The sequence below is a fragment of the Astatotilapia calliptera genome, chromosome 1 (genome assembly GCF_900246225.1).
Source record: "Astatotilapia calliptera chromosome 1, fAstCal1.2, whole genome shotgun sequence".
NCBI classification, from domain to species: Eukaryota; Metazoa; Chordata; class Actinopteri; order Cichliformes; family Cichlidae; genus Astatotilapia; species Astatotilapia calliptera.
The window spans coordinates 33,473,202-33,497,255 of record NC_039302.1 but is presented as its reverse complement, the minus strand read 5'-3'; the positions used below and the strand labels follow the sequence as shown (position 1 = coordinate 33,497,255).

At 39.2% G+C, this 24,054-nt stretch overlaps 1 protein-coding gene across 4 annotated transcripts in view; it reads right to left on the bottom strand.

Moving 5' to 3' along the window:
• The window catches only part of phkb (phosphorylase kinase, beta), a 102,956-nt gene that overhangs the window by 20,139 nt on the left and 58,763 nt on the right, over positions 1–24,054 (bottom strand). For all 4 annotated transcript variants that reach the window (XM_026175432.1, XM_026175439.1, XM_026175445.1 and 1 more), the window contains 2 exons: positions 4,893–4,948; positions 2,190–2,283 (listed from right to left, as the gene is read on the bottom strand). In XM_026175432.1, the coding sequence (XP_026031217.1) occupies positions 2,190–2,283; positions 4,893–4,948 (150 nt within the window). The remainder of the gene's footprint in view (positions 1–2,189; positions 2,284–4,892; positions 4,949–24,054) is intronic.

Genomic DNA, 24,054 nt, shown 5'->3' with positions numbered 1-24,054 from the left:
TGACAGATGAGCACCAGCAACTAGGGAGTGACTGAGTGATGGATATGACAGAGGAAAGACAGACAACACAGAGTTGGTAGACTTCAAACAACAGACATGCAGATGAGGAACAGTATCCAGTGGAGAGACAAGGATTTGAGTGATGGATATTATGGGACTGAAGCACAAGTTGCTAGGGAGGTAGTGCTTGGTGTCATAAATATGACAGTACAAATAGTGTAATCTGCAAAAGATGAAAGGAGCAGAGTGGACGGAATGAAAATAGCAGCTTGTGCTAAACTTGCTACTCAAGCAAGTGACAACGGCTTCACTTTCCTTCCATCTCATCTTTATCTTACAGGAATATTTCCATGTAAAGGGCTCAGTTCCTTGTTCTGAATAACAATCTGCTACTTGCTTTTCTTCTGTGTTTAAAAATATATAAATAAATAAAAAATCTAGACACTGAGCATAAGCTAGACCATCTCACAATCAGTATATTAATTTTGCTCTTTAAATAGCAAGAGTTTTATGACTTTTGTTGCTTAAAGTTATGAAAGTTAAGGTTTGAAGGGATTTAGATTTGCTGAGCAGATTCACTGGTGAATTCAGATTTAATTAAAAGCCATTGAACCTCAACCCCTTTTGTAGTAAAAGCTGATTTATACTGAAGATGACATCAGGGAGTTTTTACATCACACAGGATTTGGACTTTCATTTTCACAACATGCTTGTTTGATTCATAAGAGCAGGATTACTGCTGAAATCAAAGTTACCTTTTTTTTTTTTTTAAAACAATCCTTTTACACAGAAAGATTCATTATCATTTTATTCTATAAAATATCACTTTGCATTGAGAATGTACCTTAGATCAGATAAGAATTACACTGAGGTAAACCGAAGAAAGGAATAGTTCTAGTGGCTTATAATTAAAAAAATGTAGCTGAACCACTAACTGACCTATTATTATTGGAGGTTTTATCGTTCATCACTCGACCTAGTCTCATAATGCTGATGAAAAGGCTTTTTAAGGGTTGTGTTTATCTTTAAATATTTAAATGCGAGATTGAAACAGCTTATAGTGAAACCAATTCAAAATTTTTGACCCATCTAACATACTGTTCTGAAACCAAATTTGGAGACAGCTCTGCTAAATGCATCTCTAGTTTGCCACAGTGAAAGCTACACCATTATGCTGATCAATCAATGTGAACAATGACTGCTCAACTAATAAGTCACTTCAACTACTCTGCAGCCCCGCTGTGACTGATGGGACAATCGAGAGGAAAATCTTAAGAGCAGGAAATCCTGGACTGACAAGCAGATGGACTGACTGAGCCAAGACGTATTGGGGTATTGATAGATGACTGCTGAAATGTAATCTGGCTCACTGCAAGATTGATCTGTGTAGTTGTGTTGGTGGTGGGGTGGCTTCAATAGTCTATCACAGTTTTCCTCCCTCACATTTTCTTCCAATCATTCAAAGCAAACAGGGCTGGGCTTTCTTATTTGAAGATAAGGAAAAGCCCGTAACTCAAGGACAAGTCACTGGCGCTAACTGTGCTAACCGCTAACCTCCAAAGGATCTGCAATCAGTTACATTTCAAGTTTAACGTTGGTAAAATCCATCACTCAAACAGCAACTGTCTAATCATAAAGAATTGCAAATGTACATGGCTAGACTGTAGAATTTTAGACTCATTGTGGATTATAGTTAATTAGTTACTTCTGTGGGCAGTAGTTAGTTTGTCTTCAACCAACTGCCTCATAATGAAGGAGGGAAAAACAAATCACGTTATGAAGAGCCCACTTCTGGACTGACATATGCCCCATGTGAGTGCTGAATTACCACTAATACCACATGATATTAAATACCACATCCAAGTTTGTGTTAAGGAACCTTTTTTTGGTTTCTAATAGTTTAGTTGTAATAGTTTCCCTGACATCATCACTACACAACTAGACAAAAAACCAACAGGAAGCCTCACTGAAAAAGTGTATTTTCAAGTACCGGTATGTTGTTTTCAGTTTGTTACTTGATTAGTTGTTAAAACCTCTTTTCTGACTGTTGTCATTTTTCCAGTGGACATCTAATAGGAATGAGAACACCTCAAACATTCTGAACTACACAAGAGGAGAACATAAACACAGGTCAAAGAGGTGTATGATTTTAAAACGCTTCTAACCAACATGTGACCAACAAGCTTTACCTTGACCAGTTCCTTTTGGGGCCAGATCTGGATGGGCTCCACTTGCTGGGGTGTCTGGGTCTGAATACCATAGGTATTCAAAAACACTTGCAGTCTACAACCACATAGAGAAAAAACATACAATATTATTTTCATGCCATCTCCATCAGCTCCCACAGACCTTTTGTTGAAAAATACATATGAAAAACCCTGATATGCTGAGAGACACAAAAAGCTGGAAATCTAACTGGACAGCAGGATATCTATTCAAATATATGGTTAAAAGACTATGACTAAACAAAAAAATGGAACTCGTTTCTCCTTCAAAAGAAGAAAAAAACTATACCCATGATTCACCTTATTATTATCATTTTTCTTATTTTAAGAATAGATGGAGAGATGCTGTAATCTAATCCTGTCCTCACTTCACTTAAACTGTTGGAGGCCATCTAGCACAGTGCCATTCAACTGAAATTCACCACTGTAAGTTTTTTTAAAAAACGGTTGGACGGTCATAACTAGCATCGTCATTTATATTCCTTGCTCTCTAAGCTGCTGAGATATGCTGACTATAATGGGCCTGCTTCAATTTGTGTGGTCACGGGTAACTGTTGAATGATTTATTAATCATTAATGGGATCGTGTCTGCATGTCTTTTGTTCTCAAAATGAGTAACAAGTAACTACATCCTTGGTCTCAGAAGCCTGCATTACCTCCTTTAGCAGAAGTAACTTGGTGACTTGTTCTACATAAGCGTTTGTCCACCAGCCTCCGACACAAGCTTGTTGGCATTGCTGACCACTTTTTCAAGCAAAGGTTTTGTTACATAGGGTTCGGGGTTTTTCATGGATGTACTGCCTCCTTCAAACCAAAAAATTTCCATCGCCATCCTTCACAGCTGGTATGATGGTTTTCTCCAGAAAGCTGTGTTTAATCGCTGCCAAATGTGTCTACTGTTCACTATGCTTCATTCAGGCCAAAGTAAATTATTCTAAAAGGTCTGGTCTACAGCAAAACTGCTGTTTTGCTCTAATTTTCTTTTTTGGACTGTGAAGCCCTTTTTCCTGGCACACCCACATGCAGGTCAAATTTATGCAATCTCTCTTCTGATTGTTGACACGTGTACTTCCAACAGCTGCAAGAGTAGCCTGCATATTCCATTTCCAATTCCAATTTGAGGTTCTTAGAGACTTCTTTTAGCATCGGTCTGTCTGATACTGGCTAGCAAATTCTGGCCAAGTAAATGGCTGCTTTTTCAAATCAATTCCGCTTACAAATGATTTTGTTGACAGTAAAATTATTCATTTAAAAAAAAAAAAAAAAAAAAAAAAAAACCTTCCTTAAATCCAAAATGCTGCAGCAAGAGTCCTGACAGGGACTAGAAAGAGAGAGCAGATTTCTCCTGTTTTGGCTTCTCTTCATTGGCTTCCTGTTAAATCCAGAATTGAATTCAAAATCCTGCTCCTCACATACAAGGTCCTAAATAATCAGGCCCCATCTTATCTTAATGACCTTGTAGTACCATATCACCCTATTAGAACACTTGTTCCTAGAGTATTTAAAAGTAGAATGGGAGGCAGAGCCTTCAGTTTTCAGGCCCCTCTTCTGTGGGGATTCCCATGATGCATTGAGTTTTTCCTTGCCAGTCACCTTTCTCACTCACTATGTATTAACAGACCTCTCTGCATTGAATCATATCTGTTATTAATCTCTGTCTCTCTTCCACAGCATGTCTTTTATCCTGTCTTCCTTCTCACCCCAACCACTCGCAGCAGATGGCCCCGCCCCTCCCTGAGCCTGGTTCTGTCGGAGGTTTCTTCCTTTTAAAAGGGAGTTTTTCCTTCCCACTGTCGCCAAAGTGTTTGCTCATAGGGGGTCATTTGATTGTTGGGTTTTTCTCTGTATCTATTATTGTACAATCTACTGTACAATATTAAGCGCCTTGAGGCGACTGCTGTTGTGATTTGGCGCTATATAGATAAAATTGAATTGAATTGAAATCTTTTTTTTAAAAGCTGAATATGTTTTACGGCTCTGCAGCTATAAAATCATGTTGAAAATCTGTTGACCTGCAAAACTTTCCCAACAGATTGATGTTTTAAAATCTACAGCCTTGTGAATTTATAGGTGTTAAAGCTGTGGCTGAGTCAAGTGAAATCTAATGAATGGTAATAAATATTATGTCTCTAGATTCATTCTCTTTAAATTAGAACAAATGTAGAATGACTGTTGTAAATATAAAACTAGACGCAAATTATTCATGCATCGAAATGTTACTAATGAGCTTTACTGAGACACAGTATATACAGGAGACATGTTGAAGATGATGCAGGAGACCTGATGGGGACTTGCAAGCAGCAGTAATTGGAGCTACAGGTTAACAAGCTTCACAGAGTCACTTGACCCTGTTTAACACACATACCCACATGCCACACATGTATTTAAGTGTGCTTACACAGGCACATGTGTACTCACACAGACACACACACACACACACACACAGACACACACACAGACAATGAGAAGAATGACAGATGAGGCAAAGGTCAGCCTGAGCTCCAGCTTTATGAGCTCACCACAATTACGGCACTGACAGAGTTGACTAGGAGTGAGCAGCGGAAAATAACCTCCCTTTATGGTCTGCAACACATTAAGAGAGAGACACACACACACACACACACACATATATATACACACACAGACACACTCACACACAAAAATTACCTCTGGCTCTCAGCTATCAGGGCCACGTGAATCACAATGTCATTCTCTATGGGGCCCTGTGAAAGAGAAAAACAGAGAGATTTACGTGAAGACTACTTTTGCCTACAGGTTGCTAATGAATAACCAGACACAAACGTGAAAAAAAATGTCCTGTCTGACAAATCCAACTATGAAATACGAATTCAGGGAGAACAGGGACCATCCAGTTTGTCGCTCACATTTTTTTAAAGATATATATGTATTTAGCTTTTAGAACTACAACAACTGGTCTTCAGAGTTGACTAAAGACTGTCGTGACACAATGGAAATTGTCGGCAAATATTTACACAGACAGTAAATAACTGGATCAAGATTCTTATCACGTTTTAGAATCACTGTTAACATGGACTTTATTGTGTTTTTTTTCCATGATATAGTAGAAATTTGTTCTTTACTGTTTAAGATATTTTTTAAATTTACTTTCTGGCATTGGTGAGCCTTGCAATTTAACATCAATCAACAAAGAAGAAAACTGGAAAACTGAGTGGAAAGTGGCTATAATCGAAATTTACCTCAGTTGCATAGAAGAAAAACAATAACCTGTGTTATTGCTACTTCTAATCTCAAACAATTCAACTGAAAAAGAAAACAACTGATACAGGGGTACCTGTCTGAGAGGAAAGTGCAATGTAATTAGGAAGGTTGAGAGCGACATAGATGGGGGGGGAAAGGGAGTAAAGATTAGAGAAATGTAATGTTATTACACTAATGTTTTCTCTGCTTAAGTACCCATATGGTGAAATGAAATTACATTAAATGGACACAGTAGTGGAACAGAGGCATTCGATTTTCTCACTGCACAAACACCATCAAGTTTTGTCCCATCCCACGTGCCACTGCCTGCTGTAAGACTCACTAATGTACGCAGATGTGAATTAATCCACAGCTGAATCCACAGCACCAGAATCATACATACTAACATCTGTCAAAAACTATAATCCAAAGTTTGTTTTAGGAAACATTTTTATGTTAAATATCAAACTGAGGGTTTTGGGGGAATATACATAAAAGAAAAACAAAACATATCCTAAACCACTAATACAAATCAGTTCATCAGCAAAGTTAACAGCATCGTAGTATTCTTCATCTCCATTATATTAATCCTTTTCATAGACAGCATGAAGATACACACTGCCAACCTGACCAGAACACAGAAACGTGTCAGTCATGTTGACATCAACAACAATAATAAAAGAAAAAAAGTGACTGAAGAGACGTACAAATTGTCTTTTGTGGAGAACTTATATACTACAAAAAAGGCATAAAGGCACAAAAAATGTTGACAGTTTAAATCTGCACTCATTATCTTCCACAGCACAAGAAGAGACTTTTGAAAGGCTTTTGTAACTTTGCTTTGCATTTGCCAGTAATTTTATTTAAATTTATTATGCATTTACAGGTCTTCGTGACAGTATTCTTTCATATCAAAGTTCACCTTTACATGTCTTTTCCAGTACTTTAACACATGACGAGTTTCTATGTATTCATATGTTTGCAAATCAGTTTTTCTCCATTGCTTTATTTTATCCAATAGTTGACTGTATGCATCTTCATCTGTATATAGGCTTCTCTCTCTGTGTATCCTTCAGTGTCTTTCATCTTTTCATTCTTTATTTGCAGAATTCATTTTCACGATTGTAATTTCGATGTGCACAAACCAATTGTAAGTGGAGCTGATCATCTTTATTGTACATCGACTATTCGGGGCCATTTAGGAAGCAGGCAGCATCTTGTGACTCACAGACGAACCGGCCTTTCATCTCGTTCTCATTGTGATGATACTCGCACTAAAACGGTTACACACTAATACACACATGCAGCAGAACATGGCAGCATGAGCACCGTGCCAGTATGTGTTGATGCTCAGAATCATCGTCAGGGAGAGAATGCAGAGCCAGGGAAACCAACACACAAGTAGGCATTCTCTCTCTCTCTCTCTCACACTCTCACACACACACACACACACACACACACACACACACACACACACACACACACACACACACACACACACACACACACACGGCTGGGAGCCATTTTGTTTTGTCGATAAGAGCTGGTTTTAGCCAACCACCTCGTTATCGTCAATCAGAGAGCAGAGGGAGAGATGGGGGCGGCTGAGTAGAAAAAAATAAATAAATACGCCTGAACACAAATCTCTCCAGATTAATAGGGGAGCAATGGGTTCTAAAATGCTGCAATGCAACTCTCTCATTAGCGCTGCTCTCTGAGCTGACAAAGGACTCATTTGGCAAAGGAGACGATGTTGAAATGTATAATGGAGACGCAGCAGATATGTACTCCCGCTCGCTTTCTTTCATAGTCTACACACGACTATGCAACTGCAGCGAGGAAAATGAGATGAGTCTTCAAATGTTTCTTTAAACAACCTTTCAGAGGAACCCTGAAAACATCAATGTAGTGTGACCGGAATGCTTTCAAGGCTGAGGCGAGTGTGGGGGGGGGGAAAAAGACGTGTGGTTTCTCCACAGGGGCTCTAGAAGGTAGTTAACAAACCATACTGGACCGTGGGTATACCCAGTGGTTAGACCAGCGCAGATCTAAGAGTCCAAAGTCCTTTACGATACTTCAGGGAATTTGATTTTAGATAAATAAATGGAAAAAGAAGACGGAAGAAAAAGAATGGGCTGCATTTAAACCTATGAGCAAATAAATTCTCAAACTTTAACTACTCAGTACAATAAGAAGTTCAGAGACGATATTTCAGAATGTATTTACTGAGGCAGATTTGATGAAAACAGGTAGGCTGCCTTAATCCAGCCTCACATTGTTTTTAGACACGCATTTGAATATAATTTTGCTTGATTGGAAAAAAGAACCCTTTCTTGTACCACAGTGCCTCCAATTACACAATTAAACCCACATATTACATACCCACAAATACCACAAGTTCACTTAGCTTCTCCCAGGTAACTCTACTGGAAATCGGAAAGGGGACATGAAACGTGAGCTGCATTGCTTCAACATAAAATAACTGCTGGAACTACTCAGCATGAGTATAGTACAGTGCACTGTATCCAAGCGGACACTCCTCCGTTGTGCCAGCATTAAGGATTCAGCTGTTAACAGCTTAAGGATTGCATATAATCAATCAAACTGAGGTAAATTTACTCCGACAAAGCAACCAGAAAATAGAATTACCATGCATAAGACAATTTGCCCTACCATGTCCTCCAGTGAGAGATGTTTGGATAACTCAGAAACTTCAAATTTATACTTCCAAAAACTCAGTGTGGCCTATATGCTATAATAAAATAAAGACCAATGACTACAACAAATATTTTCATTTTAAAGCAAAAATATTGGAAACTAACTAGTATAGGCTCCAGCACCTCACTACTCCAGATTATGAAGCAGACTGCCCAATAAAATCTCTTCACTTTGTTCATGGTTGCTCTAAGCTGTGGTAAGGTTTTTGGTGCTGGTTGCAGTCTTTGGTGCTGATTGTACTGGTTAGTAGAAACACGTTGTTGCGCCCACAATTTGCCTAGGGATCTCTTGCCGATAAAAAAAAAAAAAAAAAAAAAAAAGGTAAAATCAGCTGCTTTGTTTGACTCAAGTAGGGTTTGGCAAGGGCAAACAACTTAAGCACTTAAGTGCTCTGTCATTATTCTTAGTGGAAAATCAAGCATATTTTCAGTGGATGTTGCGATTCAGCAAATTTGTTTGTGATTCCCATGGATAGTATCTTAATATGGAGCTAAGGGTTTGTGGGAGACTGCCCAGTAGAAAGCCCTGCAAGTTGCTTATGAGTTCTTTTTTACTTTATGTGGTATTGTTGGTTTACACCTCAGCAGATCCGTAGTAGTAGAAGCTTAGTAGAAACTGGCTTGGGTACCTTGTTGTTAATGTTGAGGAGTTGTAGAGCTAATGTTACAGAAGGTGAAATTTATTACCTTCAGGAAGGGCCAGGCTAGATATTTGCCATTGCTCCCAATCTTTAAATTAAGATGACAAAACGTTTTGATCCACTATCATTACTTTCAACATAATGGTTCTAAGATGCAGGTAGGTCCTTATTGTGGCAGGGTAATTAATTTAAATTAGCACACAACAAAATTATTAGCTGATGTTAGCTGTTGAGTCTAGTAGCAGCTTAAGAGCTGCGCGCTAGTGGCAAATAAATCTAAATAGGAGAGTTAAGTTCAAATGCACTTTGATGAGGCAAATTCAAACAGTGCCCCAAGTAAATAGTTAATATCATTTTATCAACTGGATGCATAAACAAATTGCTAAGAATGCAAGAGCAGTGTAAAGGTAGACTTGTATTAATTCTTAAACACTAAGATATTTTAAAGTTATAAACTGCTGTGACTTTATGAAAACTTATTTACAAAGAGAGCAGCAGAGAGCAGCAGGATCTGCACATGCCCTCTAGTTCACAGCAGTATACGTTTCCCATGCCAAATTTAAGCACTCTTATAATATTGCTGTATTCTTATAAATGCATAACAACACGATGTCAAACATGTTGTGCCAGAGGGAAATCCAGCTCAGCAGGCCAGATCACAGAATACTTAAATACTGTTTACAAGAGGGCAAGTGGGCAGTGGCAGAAAACTCTGAGTTACCACTGGAGAAGTCATGGACTAAGATTTAGGAGCAAATAGAAATGGAAACCAAGAATATATCATCAGCGGAGGCATCTGGATAGCAATGATTAATTAAATCATTTGAATACCGCTGGAGTGCCTCCAAGTTCCTCAACTGAATTGATATGGAAATGTGATTATTTTATTCATGAATTAAGTAGATGAAAGCTAAAACAATGCAGTGAAGTCCTCAATATTAACTCGAGATGCCTTAGAGGTGGATCCAGAGTGCTTAAAAAAAGGCAATTTAGACCATCAGTGATGTCTGTTGTTACCAAAGAAACTTTACAGCATTCTAGTTGGACAGTAATTACAAACACTGGCCGACCACTTCTAAATATAGAAACGAATGTTCCCATTTGGAGAACTCAGCTCAATTTGGTTGGGCTTAATCGAGTTGCATTTATTGAGGCTTAATAAACAGTCAATCAAAAAAATCACTAAACTCACAAGAATTACTGTGTAGTGCACACTTTTGCTACACTAGCTAAATGAACCTAGTATTTAGGTTTTCAGGGTGTATTTCCCTTCAACCCCAAAAAACCTCAAGTAAGTAGTGTTTCAAATAATGGTTTCCAAAATGAGATAAACAAGAAGTAATGCATTCATAGTCTAATTTCTCGACCTATTTGAACTGCAGATGCTCGCGCTTCAGAAAAATTGGACTGCTTCTACAGAGGAAGCATACTATTGGGGAAAAAAGGTAAAACAAACAGGGAACTGGAATATAAAAGTGCTTAAAAAACTCCCGGAGAGGAGGGACACAGTCAGGGAGCTTGTTTGTTTTGTTTCTGTCTAATAATACTGTCTATTTCAAATGTGTGTATAGAATGAATAGAACAACCTCAGGCACTTCGCTGTGACAGAAAGAACACACAGTTTTGTTTACCTGTGTGTGGACTGATAAACACACAATCACTAATGAAAGAGGCGCATTAGTAAATAGAGATGGCACACATCTGTCACACAAACCAAACAAATTAGAATAAATAACTCCACAAAAGAGTAGACACAGAATCCTAGAAAGACTGAGGAGAGATACATATACTGCATGGGAAGGATTTTCAGAAATACTCTACATAAGCTGCTTGAAAGTGGCTACAGCCTACACTGCTGTTGGATACTTGTGATTATAAAATACAGATGAAAAGTTACAGATTACGATACTGAGGTGGATTCCAGAAAAATGCACAACCTGGCTGCTAAAGACAGCATGAAACCACAATGCACGCAGACAAGGAAGTGGTAAAAGGAAAATAAAGAAGTGCTGAAATGGAACATGCTGTTAAGTGCTATAGTATATCTTCAGCTGCCGGGTGGACTGGCAGTAGTCTGCAGCAGGCCTGGATGCTGCGTGCTGCCCCTCAGAGATACGGCCTCGCTAAATTTGACAAAGTGAAAAGCCATTTGCCAGAGAGCGCTGCTGTGAGTCCCCGCAGAATAGAAATGAATTTCAGCTCCGCTTCATTTGACTTTTCCCCCAAAATTAAAAGCACTGAGTTGTGACACAAGATGAAAAGTGCATCTCAGATCTTTCACTTTTTACTTCTTTTTTTTTTACTTCTTTCCCATCTTTTCATTTTTTCTTTGGTACTTTTCAGTCTTTTATTTCATCCTGCTTATATATTTCTACTTTATTTCATTTTTTTGTATCATTCTACTTTTCCTTACTTCTAGTCTTTTTTTTCTGAATTTCCGTATTTTTCTTCTGCTTCTGTTCTTCCTTCCTTCTGTCTTTACATCCATTTGCCTTTTTTTGCGTCCTCCATTCAAATCTTTCTTCCTCTCTTTAGTTTTTTTTTTTTCCTATTTCCACTGATTTTTACCTTCCATAATTCAATCTCGATGTTTTGCTCTCCATCTGTTTTTCCTTTCTTTGGAGCTCTGTTTTTCCCATCCTTCTAGTGTTCCGTATCTTATTCCTTTGGAATAAGATAGTAAAGAAGAAAAGAAAGGTCAAGGAAGGCTCCTTGACCTTTCTTTTCTTCCTTCCATTTATTCGTGGCTCGTGGGTGATCGTGGCACAAGAGTTGGGAGTTCGCCTTGTAATCGGAAGGTTGCCGGTTCGAGCCCCGGCTTGGACAGTCTCGGTCGTTCTGTCCTTGGGCAAGACACTTCACCCGTTGCCTACTGGTGGTGGTCAGAGGGCCCGGTGGCGCCAGTGTCCGGCAGCCTCGCCTCTGTCAGTGCGCCCCAGGGTGGCTGTGGCTACATTGTAGCTTGCCATCACCAGTGTGTGAATGTGTGTGTGAATGGGTGGATGACAGGTTGTGTAAAGCGCTTTGGGGTCCTTAGGGACTAGAAAAGCGCTATACAAATACAGGCCATTTACCATTTACCATTCCATCTTCCTCATATAGCTCCTCCATTTCTGCTGTTTGCCTTCCAATTCCCCATTCTTTCTTTTCCAACTCTTCCTTCCTTCTGATTCACTGTTGTGGCTCAAGAGTTGGCAGTTCGCCTTGTAATCGGAAGGTTGCCGGTTCGAGCCCCGGCTCTGACAGTCTCGGTAGTTGTGTCCTTGGGCAAGACACTTCACCAGTTGCCTACTGGTGGTGGTCAGAGGGCCCGGTGGCGCCAGTGTCCGGCAGCCTCGCCTCTGTCAGTGCGCCCCAGGGCAGCTACAATGTAGCTGCCATCATCAGTGTGTGAATGTGTGTGTGGATGGGTGGATGATTGTGTATAGTGTAAAGCGCTTTGGGGTCCTTAGGACCAAGCAAAGCGCTATACAAATACAGACCAATAACCATTTACCATTTCTTCTCTCCTTCATTATTGTAACTTTTTTTGTCGCTGCTTCTTTCTGTTCCTTGTTTTTTCTGCCACCTCTGTGGATTCTGACATTCTCACTACTGGTTTTCATTCCTCTCACTCTCTCAGTCTTGCTGTCACTCAGGTTGTCTCACAAGCCAGAAGTGAATCGGCTACAAACAAACAGCTTTTCACAAATCTCAGAGGTTTCTGTCAACACACTCCTGTCAGTAACACAATCAAAACTCAGCTACTTTCAAACACTGGAAATAACTTGAAGCAGTAGCAGATTTACTTGCACAGCTGCAAATCGGGTTGTCACAAAGCATCACTATTTCTGATTAATGTTGTGTGCTGAACTTCCACTCCTATTCTTCCCTTTAATTTCTCTTCCTACTTAGAGAAGCTGGCTGCCCAATTTCACCAAAAGAGTCAGTTTATTATGACAGGGCTACAGTTTAGTCGCTGGTTGGGCATATTTGAAACCAAAAGATATTAGTTGTGGTCAGGAGATGGACTGAAAAGAGAAAAAAAATGTTCTGGTGATGTAAACCTAGAATTTATAGCTGTTTTCATTTGCCTATAACATACAGTGACTTATGAGGATATTTATTGATTGACACGATGTTTTCCTCGAGCCTCAGTCTATATAAAATTTATATAAAACTTTAAGAGTAAAAAAAAAAAAAACACCTCTGCTGAACCAAATGATGTGACGCTATTTCAAGGTCAGATCCCTCCCAGTGTGTCGGCTGGCAAAGCGCAGCACGAGGGAGGCAGCCTCAAGCGAGCATCACATCACAAAGGAACAAAACATTCAAAGGCTTCCATAAAGTTAAAAAGCAAGCAATGGAATTTATCCACCACCCCAAAAAAAAGAAAGAAAAACTATCTGAATGGAATATAATCCCTTCTTTTCATGCCCCTACACAGACGAATGACTCCAGGCTCTGTATCGTCCTCGGGAAGTTGGTCTCTGTGCAGCTCTGAGATTCATATTTTGATGAGAGAATTTCAAAGTGTCAGGGGTTTTAGCAGAAATATGTGGGGCGGGGTGGGGGCATAAAAGTAATGCTAAGTCATTTTCAATCCAGCGTCTGGGAAAGAGAAATGTCTCCTGTGTACATTTTTAAAGTTGGATCATTTCAAAAGGTCATCTAGTGGTAATAACGATGAGACCATGACAAGAATGTGAGGTGAACACAAGAGAAGGAAGAGGAGTTGATGAGGCGAGAGTTTGATTTAGGGAAATGTTTTTCAGTCTGACAATGTGGCGGAAAAAGAAACCAGCAGGCCTGTAGAGAGAAAGACTGACAAAAAGAGAGAGGGAGGAAAACAGATGGAGTGAAGGAGGGTGGAGTCACCTCCACAGAGGAGAACCAAGTGAAGAATTCAATTGCATGCTGCTGGCCACTATAATTGCAAAGGCGCCCTGACTGAGAAAGCGATACATTGTTCCTCAGCTCAGAAATATTATCCTCCGCCGGAGGAATCCTTATGAGTGAAGGAAAAAAAATCTATTGATATTAAAGGTGAGCCGTGGTGTGAGCTACAGGAGCCTCTGCTTGTCATAGCAGCCCCGTTTGATATCATGCCTGAAGAGCCAGGGAGGCTGGGGAAGATAAGTGGCCTGATTACCACTGCCTGTACGTGTGCAGAGGAGCATAATGAAATGAGTGCCGCATTGAATAAAGAAATATACATGCAGCCACATATGAAGATCAAACTCCTGTCGGTGACACGTTGTCTCAGAGTTAAGCGCGCAATGTTTGTCTTTCTCCATTTCGTGTGAATGCAATTCTAGATAATGCCTTAACCTTCCATCCCCTTTGCAAGTCATTAAAAGAAAGCAAAAAACAAAACGTGAACACAAACTAGCAAATCCTGCCAGCATGCGTTATTCTAAATGAGTTCTAATGCACACACGCAGGCCGACAATGACCCTGGAAACACAAATATGTTCCCAGTCGCTGTGCCAGGCTCCACTCAGATGTCCACACAAAAGACAGACAACAGCGTACACGCATAATTACAAACTTTGGGAACAGATGGGCATTTTGGTTTCTAATGTGTGCTGTTTTTAATCGCTTCCACACACACACACACACACACACACACACACACACACACACACGCTCTAAAATGCTTGACAAACAGAATACACTGCTGTGCCTGTCACCAGATGAGCAGAGCATAAATGCAAACAAGATAAATATAAACTAGATCCAATCATTTAGACATATGCGAGAGCCAAGGTGAAGTCAGAGGAATCTGCAATCATTAAAAATTTTAAAGCATGCACAGCTGTTCTTATGCATGCCAGCAAAGGTAAAGTGCCAAGGTCACTACGGGAGCTGCAGTCTGTGTTCTGTGTACCTTCAAATGCGTACACAGGATGCCGCTGTCACAGATGACAAACTGTAAACATCCAGTCACATTCCTAATATCATGTTATACTGGTACAACGTCTGTAGGCATTCATAAAGAATTAATGCTGCTTTTCAAAAATTATGATACCAGTGTCCTCTAGGGAATTGCTTTTAAAGGAAACCCACAGGTTAGGATAAAAGACAGTCTGATGATTTACTGAATATATTTCTACATTATAAAAGAAAAATGTGACAGTGATTTTAAGTAAAACTGAGCTTCTAAAGTTTAAACTTCTTCAGCAGGCGTGTTACTAATGAACTGTTTAGGTGACATTTCTTGGTCTCAAAGGATATTCAATACACTTTTAGGAGTTTATCTGGTAGTGGCAACAGATGCAATGTGGCTGTGTTTTAATTGCTTGCATCTCTTTATCTGTATTTATTAAACAGTGTACCTGTTCTCCTACTATAATCTTGTTTCCCTTTCATTTTCTCTCTACACTTCCTGGGAAAATGCTACTGCCAGGACCACAGCGGTCTCTAACTTCTAGTTTCTATTGCTGGGGAGCAAATAGGGAGCTCCCTGGGTGATCTGTCTCTCCTCCGCCCACATGAGAGGGAAGGCTTTCATCAGTGGGAATTTCCGTCCAAAAGATTACTATGTTTAATCAGTAATTTGTCTTCTTTCCCAACATATAATTACAGACCTCGTGCTGTTCTCTGGTGGCTGAGTCTTGCATGTATCAGTTATGTTAGTTCTGTTTGGTCGTTTCAGACTGACAGACAAGCCAAAAGATAGGGAAGACTTGGCGGTAGTATTTTTGTTCGCTCAGATAACTTCCTAAGCACGTTTTCTGTCTCCTGCCTGTACTTTTGTTCCTCTCTCCAGACGTACGCGTGTTAGCCAAAATACACTTGCCAAGCCGAGATAGCAAACTTTAGGGGGAAAAAAGCCACTACTGAGCCACTTTTCTCACTCACACCTTGCATTTTAGCACACTGATACTATACATAAAATGAATGTTGTAGTCAACAGCCACATTGGAAAAATAACAAAACATGGTCTATGAATAACTCAGCAGGAACCTTTTGAATGTTCTTTTTCTTATAAATATTCTTACAATGGTGGATGTTCATATTAAAGATGGCAAAAGAGTATTTTATAAGGTAAAATAAGGTAAACGTATATGTAAGTGATTCCTATGAGCCAGACGTTCAGGCTTCAGATTACTCCTTTTTCTACCCGGATCACAGCTCTGACTATAAGCACAGAAGTACCACCCACCTGCTGTTCAACCCTTCTGTTTACAAAAGGCAGCGGATCAGATGTGCCAAATTAGGTCATTGGTTCTCAAACTGTGGGGCATCAGTCCACTGCAGGTGGGCAGTCTTTCATAAACTGCATGATTGGAAAGTAAGTGCCAGGGACCAGTTCCTATACTATCTGATAGACATAGTTTTCTTCAGGTGTAAAGTTTTCCAGAAGAAAACTATGAGTGACCTTAAGTTTTCTTGAAGTCATAGATGAGTGGATTGCATCAGCAACCAACAAAACACATTCTCACCAGACGGTGAGTGGCTGGTGCATTCAAATGTTTCATGCACAAATCAGTGCCTGAATTTGCTCATACTTTGTACTAAAGCATTTCACTACTAGTACTACAAATTTCATGGCACTAGTCTACAGATGCTGGAAAATCTGGATTTGTTTTTTCACTTGTATTTAGTTTCTTATCTTGGAATGACAGACTAGCTGCACCAGGTCACTGTGCTGTTCTCTTGTTTTTCTTATAGTCTCTCTGGTGGAAACATTTACCTTTCCTGGCTTTCTCTTTGGAGACAATTGTTTCAGTTTCTTCAGACTTGGATTTTGTCCTGGTTTCTCACCTGATTGTTAACATGCTTCTTTATATTTAGATAGCATGCAAATAGTGTAGAAGCTATACATTTTGTGCTAGTCTATTGAGTCAGAATGATTCTGACATATGCACAGTGGTAAGAACCAAATGGGCCAGTGGGCATGTTTCATAAATCTGATGGTAAATTAATATAATTTATGCAGGGTAAGAATGTTTCCATACACATATTAACAATTAGTATTTTTTTTTTAGTAATAAAAAAAATACTAAAAAAATTAGTATTTTTTTAGTGCACAAAGCATATGACATTTAAAGAAAAAAAATGCCAAAAGACTTATTTTAAATGAGAAAAGTTGTGCAAATTGTTTAATCTAAAAAAATGGGCATCTTTTGTTTGCTGTCAGAATTCTTTGGGTTTAAAGCAGAATTTGAGTACTGGGAAAAGTGCGTCTATTGTAAAGCCTGGGCTTGTACACTGTCAAGAATAACTATGAACAAACAGAGAATAGATGCCAAGATGCCTCTTCTGAGTACATGTTGCTGCAAACACAAATCCCACACTCACCTAACACTCTGAATGCAGCAGCAGCAGGAAGTGTTGATATACCTTGATATACAAGGGATGAGACAGTCTTTTGTTAAATTGAGGGCTTGGATGAACTGAGCACCACAGGTTCAAATATTTGATCTCTAGTTGGATTTTTTTCTTCTACTCCACCCAAGGTTGTTTAGCCTCCCAGTCTGCTTTTTCTTTGGTGTTATTAGCAACCTGTAACACGAAGACACTGTACAACAGAGTTGGCCAACAACACTGACAGTTAGACAAAGAAACGACAGGCCAAACCAATCAGACATTGCTAATGGGGCCCCTGACACAGAGAACGGCTTGTAACCCAGAAGAAGAAGTAGAGGTGTGTCAAAGGAAGACAGATACACAGAGACACCCACATTGTGAGAATACATAAAAGCAGCGCACATATTGGCATGAGCATGAGGACGCATCCGAGTACGGGTGATGTGTCAAGTGTTAATGCATGCAAAGTGCATGAGTGTGTGTGAGTGATGTCCATTTCCCTGCAGGTTAAGGTCAGTAGCTATCCCTCCAGGGCTTTTACTGTCACAGACCACTGAGCTCGACATTTCCTGCCCACTACCAGGCCATTTGGCAAACAGCAGGGTTTAGCACACTTTCAATCTGTGTCTTTGTGTGTGTGAATGTTTCAGGGTGCGAGTGAGGCAAAAGATACAGAAGGAAGTGTTTGCATGTTGGCGTGAAAAATGTGTGATTCTGTTTGTGTGTAATAGTATGAAGTGAAGGATGCACATGTTGGAAAATATTGTGACTGGGTGTGTGTGGATGTGTGTACACTCTTGGGTCAGAAGGATTCTAACACCCATCTGTTTCATGCTGCTTAAGGTGTCACTTTGCTCCTCTGAAAGAGCCAATCTGTAGATTATTGAACAGTGTCCTACTACTGACCTCTGAATCCACTGAATCTAGAGGCACATACCTATTTCAATGATCTCATCAGGCGTCTGTGTTATAATCTTGCAGCACAGCTATTGAAATGAGTATTACAGCTCCACGAGTTGATGCCACTGCCACATATTGTAGCCTTTGTCTCAGCAAATGGACTAATACACATCATGCTTTCAATAAAATGTGTGCTTGAAGGCAGGCATGCATTTAAACACAAAACAGCCACCTGATGCAAACTGACTGATACAAATAAGGCCATTTTCTCCTCTCCACCCTGTGCTGTGCTCCAATGGAAAATACACAGATTCATGAAGAAGTAATGAGAATGATACTTCAGTTATTCTTTTTGTATTAAATCTGTTATACTAAAAACAGCTGTTCTGAAATAATTCAGCCTGTAGCCAATTTCTTGCTCAAAAGAAAATTGTGTGCTTCATCTGGAATAAAAAGAACTGCATAGTGACTATGCAATGACAAATAGAGCCAGTTATTTTGTAAACTAGAGGCTCTTGGATTGACATGATCACTACAAAAGAGAATGTTTGCTCTGGTATCTTCTCATCCAAAGTGCAAATAAAAAAGTAAATGGAAGGAATTCCGTTTTACCTCATTAGCATGCAAATGTATGCAACAAGGCATGCAAAAATAATCAGTATTTAATCATCAACTCCATATGGTATATTGGTTATTTATGCCTCAACTATATATTGTTCTTGAGTCATTATAAAGAATTACATTACCCTATAACTTCATTATCCAGTTGGATTTTCCATAACAATATTTTTCTTTTGGATTCAACATATCTGGAGGTGCTTTGAACTTGTTAGCCTTGAAGTATTAAGGAGTTAGCAATTTCTTGAAAATATGGGTTTTCTTATTACTATGCAAATCTATGCAGACTGGCATTACAAAATTTAATGAAATCATCTACTCCATATGGCGCTCCTGTTGTGTTAGTATGATTTTTCTTTTTCTTTTTTACTACGTGTTCTTCTTGGCTATCATGTTGTGATACCAGAATGACTTTATAATGTCCCACAAACCATATACCAAAGTGGGGGGAGGTGGGGGGGTTCATCTATTATTCCACTACTTTTATTTTTCATTATCTGCACAAAATCTATTCATAGAAATGCTACATGCACACTGTGTAGAAAGAAAGATGAATTTAAACAGAGCTGTATTAAATATATTGTCTTAATATTTAAATGGCACTCATTTATTTCTTTTGTATTTAAGATGGGTATAGATTCAGATTCCAGTATGGACTCGTTCACTATATTCGGTCACGTTTACAGATTATGTGATAAATATAGCCCTATCTATCATGCGTATACATTTAATGTAAGATCTAAGAGCAGGCATGTAAATAGTGTGTATATAACATCTAAACATCATCAATGGAAACAATATCTGACCAAAGTGATGCTAAAAAAACAAAAAACAAATGTGGTTGCTTGTGTATTTCTTATTCATCTAAGAGTTGATTACCCAACTCCATCTCACTTTTGGATCCCATCGTTAATGCGTGCATTAATGCCCTATATTTTATGTTCCAACAGCTTTGTAAAGGAGGGCAAATTCTTATTAGCTTTATAAAATTATTACCAAAAAACTCCAGAAACGACACATTTCCAAAGGTTTTCATTTTGATATAAATCATTTTTTGCAACCTTGGAAAGATTTCAGTCAGCTGGTATTATAAACAAACCTGCCTAAAGTTTTATATCACAGAGGTTAGCTTGAATTTTGGGCCTCCACCAGATGCAGCATATATTGAGCTGAAAGCTGCTACACATTGCATCAAGCTACACTGTGGTTGTTAATTCTCAGCGGGACTTACGCTACAGAGAGAGCAACTTAAGTCTGTCTTGGTGTTGTGTTAATGAAGCTTTATGTTTGGACCCTGGAAGTTATTGATTTACATTTCCCAGATTTTCCAATTAGATTTAACAAGTTGGTTTTCAGCCAACTTCATGCTTAATATATAGAATGAAATAAGGTGATCTTTCTGTTGCTTTTTACCTCCATACCTCTTTCAGACTCACTCCCTCGCCTCTCTCTGACCCCTCTAACCTTACCCATTCTCTACTTTTCTACCTCCTTTCGTTCCGCCTCTAAGGAGGCATGTTTGTTGCTGTAGTATCCAATTGGGGGCCCCTCTTGACCCACGCCTTATCTCTGATTGATGACTGACAGCCTCCACAGTGTGGACCACAAATGCAATTTTTCCATTAACCTCATTCTCACATAGGGCCAAGCGTGTGTGTGTGAGTTTGTTTGTGTGTGTGTGTTTGTGTGTGTGTGTCAAAAAGTGAATGGATCTATATGCAAAAGAGAAGCCTAACAAAAGCTAAAGGATCCCTGAGTTTTATAACAGAGCTGCTATTTTTGATGGCTACATGCTCTTTTTGCATGTGCTTAAGAAATGTATGTAATTTGCGTGTTTAGTTGAACACATTGCAAATTGAACAAAATTCAAAGCGACAGATGAAACAAGTGATACAGACAGAGTAAGAATAAAAAAGACTAAGAGAATGCCACAGTGGTAAGGATGCCCGAGTAGCTGAGCACATTAGGGACACAACATTAATAGCAAGTGTGTGACACAAGCAACATAAGCAGCTAATTCACTTTCACAGCCATTCATGACTTCTTGGATCCCCAAATTGCTATGCCTGCTGCGTATTATTGCACGTTTGTCAGAGGGATGTCACCCCACGCTCCCCAGGGTGTGCTTGATCTGACTCACCCCCACAGCCCTGGGAGCGCCTTTTCTCTCATGCAAAAAATCAGCACACAGTCGACCGATGAACTTTTGTAAGCTGCTACATATCAAGGGAAGCTGTGCTTATCCACTGACTCCAGCTAAGAAAATAATCTTGGTAATTTATTTGCAACTATTATTAGCGCACCAAGAGGCCAGCAGCACTGTAATAATGTGCTTTTGCTGATTTCTCTCCTCTTGCCACATGGCTTACATACATATTTAAGCTGTGTAGTTTGATTTTACAGCTTCATACGCTATTTAACAGGCTTCTAGTTTACTACAATAGTAAAAGGTTCCTGCACATCAACAATGCATTAAAGCTGCATATAGGAATATCCCGATCACCAACTAAAATCAAAGCTCCACCATCCAAAAGCTTATTGTTTGGAGTGAAATCCACGTTCCACTTCCTGCTCAGGTGCACACATAATGCAGATTTAATGCATCATTCTTTACCTATGCATAATACAGGAATCTATGATATAATATTTCTTAGATTCAGGTTGATGATAAAAAAAAAACAGATGCTTTGTAGTGCCCACTATTGAAGCAAGATGCATGAATATAAGTGCAAGTGGCATGTAAGCGCCAACACATCCAAGTTCCTCCAGGGTAGTGGATTCAAGCCAGGGTTTCTGTAGGAACTGGATTAAAAAGCTGTGACAATAAACCTCATAAAGAAAATAAGTATGTTCATTTGTATTCAGGGGAAACTGTTAAAATTACATTACAACTATATCTCCCTCTGCACTTAATTCAAAGGAGCTAAATGTAGCTTCTAACATCCTGCTGTTTAGAATAGCTTCTAAATTGAGTCTCTCAAAATTGACTATTCCTGATATTTTGGTGGAAATGACTCAAAAGATGCATTAATTCCTCATGCAGGTATTTTTATATGATTTTGTACGAGGGAGTGCAACCCAGTTCTTTTGCAAATAATTTTCTTTTCTAAACCTTTACTGAATGTCAGAGCTGATGTCAAAAAGCCCTGCGGTAACTCATATCATAAGCTTATATGTGGAACCAACAGCACAACATTGCAGGCTATTCATGGGTGCAGCATCTCATTCTCCCCAGTGAAATGAATTGATGCAGGGACTTTAAGTGTTAGCGTAACATTTGCAGGAAAGGCACGATGAATAATACACACGTACGCCAACACGCAATCCTGTAAATAACTGCACCCACAGAAAAACACACACATTTCATATAGAGACTGAGATGTCATGCAAAGACATATGTAGAGGCTGTATGTATGTATATGTGTATGTATGTATGCATAGAACAGGTATTCTGTTTTTGGACACATTATGAGAACCGAATTATATACACACAGAAGAGAAAATAGGAGTGCACAAATCAGGCCTTAACTGCATGTGAAAGCTCAGCATGCCCATGTGTCTTTTCTGCCTGCAGACCAAACACAAGACGCTGGTGATGCAGAAGCAACTGGACAGCTGATACATGTATACACACACACAACTCTCTGTCTCACTTACACACACACACACACACACACAGTATACACTACATTTCTTATTCTTTCTTTTCCTCTCCCCTCACTCATATTTTTTTCCTCTTCCCATCTTGGGCCTCTTTACTGACACAACATGATACCTAAGCTTCATACTGAGGAAACAAAGGTGTGAGTGAGAGAAAGCTGGTAAGTTGGCGGAAAAAAAGAAAAAAGAGATTTTTTAAAAAGGGGGGGGGGGGAGGGCAAAACGAACACAAGATTATGATCCAGCAAGACTTATTACAAAGCAATAAGAAAGAAAAAGTAAAGGTGAGAGGCAGTGGAGGATGAATGGTAATAGAGGATGAAGTCTACAAATTCTGTGGCCATTTGACCCCAAGAAACGCTAAGCTTAGCACCAGCTGCATGAATAAACAACCCTGGCATTCCTGTCTTACAGGAAAATAAAATCCTCTTCACATAAGCTTTCAGGTGGTACCGCTTGAAAAGATTTCTCATATTTACTGATATGCAGACAGAAGAGCAAAACACCTGCTTCACCTGCAACACCCCTGTTTGAAATGCTGTCTCCTTTCAAATCTTTATCACAGCTTTGTAAATGGCATTCACAGTGCAAGTACACCTAAAATGTTCAGTGTGTAGCTGCAAAAGTAACCAACTATTTTCTACCAGGCTTGTCACATTAGCTTAAATCTGTGACTTTTTTTTTTATCTAAAAATTCTGCGAATTTCTAAGTCTGAAAACATTTGCCCAAATGTTATGTTCTCAACAAAAGGGTGGGGAGGAGGGAGGGAGGAATACTTATCATAAAGTATCTGACTAAAGAAAAAGTCAAACAAAGCAGATTCACAAATAAAACAGTATTTTAATTAGGGCTGCCACAAACGATTATTTTGATAGTCGACTAGTCACCGATTATTTATGCGATTAGTCGACTAATCAGATCATCATCCACTGGACGTAAAACTACAGCTTATTGCACCAGCAGCATCTGCTCTTATATAACTATCATTAGCTTACAGCTTTAAGCTTTTAAGGTGCTAACTAAAAATAAAGACAAGATGATAGTTTATTCAATTTTAATGAAATTTGCAGATTGTTTCGGTGAAGTTTAATAAACTCCTTGCTATCTAAAATATAACAGGACAACGGAGTATATTCTCCAGCATCTCACACTTCTGATAATCAGCTGTCTGCTTGACGTTTATTCAGCTGTGTAAAAACTATAACTTTAATCTCAGACAAACCGATTTACTCAGGAACAAATAAAATACAAAAAAAAAAAAGCCAAACAACAACATTTTTAATTTATCTAAGTGACTCATATATATTTAACCTGAGTAGCGAAAGACGGCGGTGGGTTTGAAAACAATTTGCCGGGAGTCCGGTGTTCTCACCACGCTAGTGACCTAGCCCCCGGCTAGCTATCGAGCTAGTGGGTAACAGACGTCTCCGAAAACGTCGGAGCGCTTTTGAAAATATGTGGTGTCCTGATAAACTGAGCAGATATTTAAAGTTTACACAGCTACATTCTCGCCTGAAAATATGTTAAACGTTTATTTTGTGACCCAGAAAGAATAATAAGAGTAATATTAAAACTAACTAGGTGCCGCCATTGTTGGAAACTAAGCTGGGCCGCGCTATGAATTCTGGGACACAGCTGCTTCTTCTTCTTCTTCTTCGGGGTTTAACGGCAGCTGGCATCCTTGTACATGCAGTGCTGCCATCTTCTGTTTCAGTCCGTTATTACACTCTTAAATCCTGCTACTTATTCCTGCGTCTTTTGGGATCTTACAAAGCTTC